At 47.2% G+C, this 8435-nt stretch overlaps 1 protein-coding gene across 1 annotated transcript in view; it reads left to right on the forward strand.

Annotated features, from left to right (window-relative positions):
• Positions 1-8435, forward strand: part of pik3r4 (phosphoinositide-3-kinase, regulatory subunit 4) — a 16231-nt gene that overhangs the window by 6137 nt on the left and 1659 nt on the right. The window contains exons 8-20 of the mRNA XM_031879466.1: positions 109-282; positions 375-520; positions 925-1128; positions 1733-1934; positions 3224-3315; positions 3786-4008; positions 4171-4336; positions 5169-5333; positions 5413-5624; positions 7075-7206; positions 7559-7659; positions 7904-7992; positions 8237-8357. Of these exons, the coding sequence (XP_031735326.1) occupies positions 109-282; positions 375-520; positions 925-1128; positions 1733-1934; positions 3224-3315; positions 3786-4008; positions 4171-4336; positions 5169-5333; positions 5413-5624; positions 7075-7206; positions 7559-7659; positions 7904-7992; positions 8237-8357 (2027 nt within the window). The remainder of the gene's footprint in view (positions 1-108; positions 283-374; positions 521-924; positions 1129-1732; positions 1935-3223; positions 3316-3785; positions 4009-4170; positions 4337-5168; positions 5334-5412; positions 5625-7074; positions 7207-7558; positions 7660-7903; positions 7993-8236; positions 8358-8435) is intronic.

The following is an 8435-nucleotide window of genomic DNA, read 5'->3' on the forward strand; positions in this document are numbered from 1 at the left end:
CTCTACCTGCTCAGGTACTCTGTTCTCTACCTGCTCAGGTACTCTGTGTACTGGACAGGTGGTCTTGTCAGACTGGTAAAGGACCGTTTGTGTTTACCTATCCTGAAGGTGTAGCAGCCTATGTGGGCTGGCAGAGCTCCTCCATCCTGAAGCCCCTCCTCCAACAAGGTCTGAGTGACACCGAGGAGTTTGTCATCTACAAAGCTCTGAACTCTCTCACCTGTATGTGTCAGCTGGGTCTGCTGCAGAAACCTCATATATACGAGTTCGTCAGTGACATCGGTAAGATCACCTAATCCATCAGGTACATCATCAGGTACAGACAGCAGTCTGTTAAACAAACAGCATCATTTGTCCTCTCTGACTCTCCGTAGCTCCGTTCCTGTGTCACCCCAACCTGTGGATCCGTTACGGAGCCGTCGGCTTCATCACCGTCATCGCTCAGCACCTCAACGTGGCCGACGTCTACTGTAAGCTGATGCCTCACCTGAACCCCTTCATCAGCCAACCCATCATCCAGGTGAGTCCTCCTCCTGCTCGTCGTTGTGGTGGTCGTCGTCATCACTTTACCTTCATAGGCCATCACCATCGCCTGTCCTCCGCCCCCCTCATCTGTCCTCTCTCACCTGTCTCCGCCCCCCTCACCTGTCCTCCCTCACCTGTCCTCTCTCACCTGTCTCCGCCCCCCTCACCTGTCCTCCCTCACCTGTCCTCTCTCACCTGTCTCCGCCCCCCTCACCTGTCCTCTCTTACCTGTCCTCAGCCCCTCTCACCTGTCCTCTCTCACCTGTCTCTGCCCTACTCACCTGTCCTCTCTCACCTGTCCTCAGCCCCTCTCACCTGTCCTCAGCCCCTCTCACCTGTCCTCTCTCACCTGTCCCCGCCCCCCTCACCTATTCTCTCTCACCTGTCCCCCCTCCTCAGATTGATAAGGAGCTGGTCCTGCTCAGTGTGCTGAAGGACCCGGTGAGTCGCTCCATCTTTGATTACGCTCTGCGCTCTAAAGACATCTCCAGTCTCTTCCGTCATCTGCTGCTTCGGCAGAAGAAGAGAGCCGGATCGATCCCAGAATGCCTTTCACCTGAGGACCCGGCCATCGCCCAGCTGCTGAAGAAGCTGCTGTCACAGGTCAGAACAAGTGATGCGTTAACTTGCCCAGCACTAATATATATGGTTTTTAAAAGTCCCTCCTGGTCTCTGTGAAGCTCCTGTCATGACCACATGTTCAAATACAAACTCACTTTAAATGACATCATCATGGTAATTATGTAAATGAGTCTCGCTAACGGCTAACGAGGTTAGCTCGGAATAGAAATGTTGTGAAGTGACACAAAAGACTGAGACGTTCAACAGGACGCAATTTAAAGAACTGTGTCCTCTGTCCTGTTTCCTCTGTCCTGTTTCCTGTGTCCTCGGTCCTGTTGACTCCGTCCTCGGTCCTTTTGACTCTGTCCTCTGTCCAGCGTCCTCGGTCCTGTTCACTCTGTCCTGCGTCCTTGGTCCTGTTGACTCGGTCCTGTTAACTGTGTCCTCGGTCCTGTTGTCTCCGTCCTCGGTCCTGTTGTCTCCGTCCTCGGTCCTGTTGACTCCGTCCTCGGTCCTGTTGACTCCGTCCTGTTAACTGTGTCCTCGGTCCTGTTGACTTTGTCCTCGGTCCTGTTGACTCTGTCCTGTGTCCTTTGTCCTGTGTCCTTGGTCCTGTTGACTCTGTCGTGTGCCCTCGGTCCACCAGGGCATGACGGAGGCGGAGGAGGACAAGCTGCTGGCGCTCAAAGACTTCATGCTGAAGTCCAACAAGGCCAAAGCCAACATGGGGGAGCAAAGTCACCTGGGGGAGTCGGCTCAGACCGGGGTCATAGACCTGGCAACGCTCGGCATTATGGGACGCCAGGTGGACCTGGTTAAAGCCAAGGCTGAGCCTGAGGACAAGAGAGGTGACACATACACACACACACACACACACGCATGGTTTGATGTGTTTGAAGGTTTTTCGTGTTGTGGAGAAGAACTCGGTTCAGTCTTCAGTAGAAAGTGATAGCAGCAGTCTGAGGATCATCAAGAAACGCATAGAAGCAGAAGTGTCTGAGAGACACCGGCCCTTTAACTGGTAAAACATTTAAATTATAATCAGCAGAACAATCACTCATGGAATGAATAGTGTTGTTGCAGAAATGACGAGACGAGTTGTAGTTCTTGGAATTTAATGCAAACAATGGAAACATAGTGAGTTCTCTGTCTGACACTCTATACCTTAGGCTGAACCCCTTACACCTTTCTCCACCAATCAAATCTGCCGATTGACCCACAAACGGAGCACATCTGGTCTCCTCGTTATGTGTTCTTACTTCATAATTACGGGAAATGAATGAGTTTGATTCCGTCATTTTGTTCATCTCACGGCTGAGTTCTGGTTTCATTTGTTTATGTATGAATTCATTTAGAATGCTCAGAGACATAGAGAAGCCATCTGAGCATTGCTCTGTAGTCCAGAGTGGATGTGTCGTTCTAGAGTTAATATTAGAATGTGTTTCAGGTCAGCAGCCTTCCTGCTTCATGTCAGAACATCTCTGGTTTCATGTGGTTTACTCTGAGTGATCCACTGTGTATTATATATGATATATTGTATATATATTATATATATGATATACTCTGCATGCCTGCTGTCAGAGTGACATGAAATTATAAATACCTCAGATGTGTCTCCAGGTTTGTGGACCGTTAATTTAAAGTTCAGGTTGATAGAAGAGACTCTAGAGATCCTTTAAAGGTACGTAGTCCTTCTCCATGGAGAGGGAGGAGGATTCAGGTAAAGCTCCTCTTGAATCACAGCCCCAGATGTTCTTCTCTACATCACTGCCAGTTAAACCGTGAGAGAAGAAACTCTCCAGTCTAATCTCACCATTCATTACTTTCTTTGTGTTCTTCAAATAGCTGACTGTCCTCAGATTCACTCGACACTGTAAACAATGTTCACCTCATGAGCGTCTGTTTGTAATCTGTAATCCTGAAGGAAGACTTTGACTCTGATAAGTTGAAACTTCTCAACATGTCTGTACACCCATCGGATCCAGAGCTGGAGCCCGGATAAATATAATTACTTCCCTAATGAGAACCAGTCGTTGAAGTCCCAACATGTGTCAAGCACATGTTTCAACATTCATAAACTTGTTAATTGTGGCGTGAGAAACGTGTAAACATCCTGTTTGTTTAAATTCTTCTGCAGCGAGGAAGCACACGAAGCAGGACTCAACGATGAACGAGGAGTGGAAGAGCATGTTTGGGTCTCAGGAGCCGCCCTCCAACCTTCAATCCACGGTAACACCTCCACGGTAACACCTCCACGGTAACACCTCCTCTGTGTGGTTAACATGTGGTTATGTCTGTCTGGTGCTGTTCATACCAACACTGTCCACACATTAATAATGACTATTAGAATGACTAGGCAACAAATAAGCATCATTTAACACTTTGTTAAATTTAAAAAAAATACTTTATAAAGCATCTATAAACATTATTTAGATAGTTAATACTTTGTAAAGCATCTATAAACATTATTTAGATAGTTAATACTTTGTAAAGCATCTGTAAACATTATTTAGATAGTTAATACTTTGTAAAGCATCTATAAACATTATTTAGATAGTTAACACATTGAAATATTGCTGCTGTTTTCCAGTCTTGAATAGAATGTAGAGAGTTTTAGTAGTAAAAACCAGCAGCTCTGATGGGTGAACACCTGGTCCTGATCCAGCGGTCAGTAACATACGGACCTGATATGTTTGCAGGCGGCTGACGGGTCGGCGGGTCAGATCCGGAGAACCACCGCGGTCCCGACGGTTCCCGTCCTGCAGTCGGTGGCGAGCGGTCCCGCCTACCAGCGACGCATCAACACCTGCAAGGCGGAGCTTCAGCAGCTGGTGCAGCAGAAGAGGGAACAGTGCAGCGCCGAGAGGATGGCCAAGCAGATGATGGAGAGCGCAGAGTGGGAGAGTCGACCTCCTCCACCAGGTAACTCACTGACCTCCTGTTAGACCTGTGTCATAGGAGGGGAACCTGACCTCCTGTTAGACCTGTGTCATAGGAGGGGAGCCTGACCTCTGATGTGACTCACTCTGGTAGAGGACTCGAGTCTGAATGATCAACATTAATACTGATTGATGGGTGTTTCAGGGTGGCACCCTAAAGGACTGCTGGTGGCTCACCTCCACGAACACAAAGCTGCTGTGAACCGCATCAGAGTCTCAGACGAACACTCCATCTTCGCCACGGCGTCCAACGACGGCACCGTTAAAGTCTGGGACAGTCAGAAGATGGAGGGAAAGACCACGACCACCAGGTGAGTCTTTAAAACCACTGATTAGACCAGAGACCACGTTACTGAAACACCAGACCAGAAGACCAGAGACCATGTTGCTGAAACACAAGACCAGAGACCATGTTGCTGAAACACAAGACCAGAGACCATGTTGCTGAAACACCAGACCACAAGACCAGAGACCATGTTGCTGAAACACCAGACCACAAGACCAGAGACCATGTTGCTGAAACACCAGACCACAAGACCAGAGACCATGTTGCTGAAACACAAGACCGGAGACCACGTTGCTGAAACACCAGACCACAAGACCGGAGACCACGTTGCTGAAACACCAGACCACAAGACCAGAGACCATGTTGCTGAAACACCAGACCACAAGACCGGAGACCACGTTGCTGAAACACCAGACCAGAGACCACGTCACTGAAACACCAGACCACAAGACCAGAGACCACGTCGCTGAAACACCAGACCACAAGACCAGAGACCACGTCGCCGAAACACCAGACCACGTCGCCGAAACACCAGACCACGTCGCCGAAACACCAGACCACGTCGCCGAAACACCAGACCACAAGACCAGAGACCACGTCGCCGAAACACCAGACCACAAGACCAGAGACCACGTCGCCGAAACACCAGACCACAAGACCAGAGACCACATTAATGAAATACTAGCCCACTAGACCTAGGCACTGTCAGTTATTTGATGCAACATATTGGATCCAGATCGGTTTCTCATATGGGTCTGGGATCGGTCCACATCAGAGCCTGGTTCATGTGTTGATGGATGAATCCAGAAGACTTCTCATGTGCTGTATGCTCACAGCGTTGACGTTTGCTCCTGCAGGTCGGTGTTGACTTACTCTCGTATCGGGGGTCATGTGAAGACCCTGACCTTCTGTCAGGGGTCGCATTACTTGGCGGTGGCTTCAGATAACGGATCCATCCAGCTGCTGGCAGTCGAAGCAAACAAACCGCCCAAATCCCCCAAAGTTCAGCCCTTCCAGACCAGGTACCTGAAACACATCCACAGGTTCTCACCTTCTGTTCCGATGGTCGAGGTGTCTCATCACGGTTCCTTCCTCTCTCAGGTCTCTGGACTTGCAGGAGGACGGCTGTGCGGTGGACATCCACCATTTTAACTCGGGTACCCAGTCGGTGCTGGCGTACGCCACCGTCAACGGCTCGCTGGTCGGCTGGGACCTTCGCTCCAACTCAAACACCTGGACGCTGCGCCACGACCTCCGCCTCGGACTCATCACCTCCTTCACCGTGGACATGCACCAATGCTGGCTCTGCCTAGGTCTGTGTTTGTGTGTGGAACTATTGCTATCTCTGTGAGGACAACTTCAGGTTTAAACCATCGTACAGAGGACCACTCGGTCCGTCTTCAGCACTGCAAAAGACTGTTTAAAAGTCAAGGTTTAGGTTAGCATCAGGCTTCGGTTAGAATAAAGAAAAACTACTGACCGAGGATTAGGGCTGCACGATTATGGCCAAAATCATAATCGCGATTATTTTGATCAATATTGAGATCACGATTATTTATCACGATTATTCATTAATTTTAGGGACATCTTTTTATTGCACTTTCACGTTTAAATGAACAAGAACACTGCTTCCACTTCCATGTTGTGCTACATTCCAGCTAATGTACACGTCTCTGCATCAAAATTAAACTTATACGGTTCTTATTCACCTGAAGCAAAATGTAAATAACATTTTTACCCAAAATAAAGGGCTAACTAAAAATAAATGTGTTGCTCACAGTATTTATTGGACACATGTCTTTGGCCAAATGAAATGCGATTGCATCCGTTATTTCAGCGTGTCTTTGGGAGGTGGATGATACGCTGTCGCGCTATGCAGGGTCGCTGTTATGGGTTTCTGGGTTGACGTTGGACATGGACGGAGATTCAGTGAGGTAACGTTAGCTTTGGCCTTAATGCATTCGTCGTACTGTGGTTTGTGGTGATTTTTCAGGTGGTTGAACAAGTTAGTTGTATTGCTATGCGGCGCAGACACAACTCTGACGCACTCTGTGCATATGATTTGTTCTTAGTTAACATCACTTGGCCTAAATCCAAAAAACTTCCAGACAACAGATGATGATCCTTTGAGGGGCTAGCTCCTCGCCTTCTGCTCCTGACATTTGATTTAGCTTTCACACTACACCCGTGACCGTCTGTCTCTCTACTCTTCTACTAATACCGGAGTCTGCAGGGTGCGCGCATGACACCCCCCATCTCGTTCGCCCCCTGGTGGTCGGCTGACTGTTAGTTGAGGAAGCGCTTGATTTGATGTGTAGCAGAGCACGCATTTTAAACGTCAATATCGCTGACGATCATGCTCATTTAATCGTGGCAGCCGAAATCGTGATCGCGATTAAAATTCGATTAATTGTGCAGCCCTACCGAGGATGCAGGTCATGATGCAACAAATAAAATACAATAGATACTTCATTATAATATAATGAGACGATTCTGGTTAGGCATTGTGGAATAAAGCAGAGATCTTATGTCATACTCTATATATTGAGGTCCAGGAAATGGATTATGTCAGTGAGGGCCTCACGGGTATAGAAAGAGAAACGTTAATCTGATGTTTTTACCAAAGTTACCGGCAGACAAGAGGATACAGTAAAATATGGGCAGTTTTTATGAATTATAGTGAAAATATGTCAAAATTGTATTAAATTAAGCTGAATTATCTTGAATATCATGCTTCATACCGACTTCCTCTTTCCTCGACAGGTACAAGCAGCGGCACCATGGCCTGCTGGGATATGCGGTTTCAGCTCCCCATCTCAAACCACTCCCACCCGGCCAGAGCACGAATCAGACGACTGCTGATGCATCCGCTCTACCAATCATCTGTCATCGCAGGTGAGAGGATCTCTGTTTCATTTAGAATTACGAATGTAACATTTATCATGTAATATTAATAATGTAATACACATCACGTCATGGTAGTAATGTAATACACGTCATGGTAGTAATGTAATACACATCACGTCATGGTAGTAATGTAATACACATCACGTCATGGTAGTAATGTAATACACATCACGTCATGGTAGTAATGTAATTCACGTCATGGTAGTAATGTAATATACATAATTTTTATACGATACTGACTTTTTTTTACGACACACGATACTGACTTTTTTCTGATGTTTTTTGAGATAATATTATTCATGTCATGTAAACAGTTGTCTGTCTGTCTCTTTGTCTGCAGCTGTCCAGGGGAATAATGAAGTGTCGATGTGGGACATGGAAACCGGAGATCGTAAATTTACCCTTTGGGCGAGTTCTGCACCTCCACTCTCTGAGATGCAGGTGTGTGTGTGTGTGTGTGTGTGTGTGTGTGTGTGTGTGTGTGTGTGTGTGTGTGTGTGTGTGTGTGTGTGTGTGTGTGTGTGTGTGTGTGTGTGTGTGTGTGTGTGTGTGTGTGTGTGTGTGTCACACATTCCTGTTTCTTGTCAAACGTAGTCATGTTGGATTCATTGAATCACTTCCTGATATGGAGCAGAATCACAACACATGATACTCCATTACAGTTGTGCGTGTGCTCTCTCTGCAGCCGTCTCCTCACAGTGTTCATGGGATCTACTGTAGTCCTGCTGATGGGAACCCTCTGCTGCTGACTGCTGGATCTGACATGAGGATCAGGTCTGAACCACAACACCTGAAACATAATCATTATCTTTTAAAGCACCTCATTTTCTTTGATGTCAGATTATGTTTATTGTGCTATTTACTTTATAAACGTCACAACAGATCAAATGATTTTAGAATATTGAACACTTACAATAAAACGGTTCATAACTTTAATGAATTAAGAGTCAGACCTTCAGCCCTCAGGTTAGGTTGGGTCCAGGTTCATTCAGGTGCCTGATGGTCCTTGTGTGTTTAGGTTCTGGGACTTGGCGTACCCTGAGCGGTCCTACATCGTGGCTGGAGGAGCCACCGACTCTCTGCACTGTCCGTCCGTCCTCTACAGCAGGAAGATCATCGAAGGGACTGAAGTGGTCCAGGTGAGTCTTTAGTTGGTATTGAAGTGGTCCAGAAGAGTCTTTAGTTGGTATTGAAGTGGTCCAGAAGAGTCTTTAGTT

The sequence above is a fragment of the Anarrhichthys ocellatus genome, unplaced genomic scaffold (assembly GCF_004355925.1).
Source record: "Anarrhichthys ocellatus isolate YVR2014 unplaced genomic scaffold, GSC_Weel_1.0 scaffold270, whole genome shotgun sequence".
NCBI classification, from domain to species: domain Eukaryota; kingdom Metazoa; phylum Chordata; class Actinopteri; order Perciformes; family Anarhichadidae; genus Anarrhichthys; species Anarrhichthys ocellatus.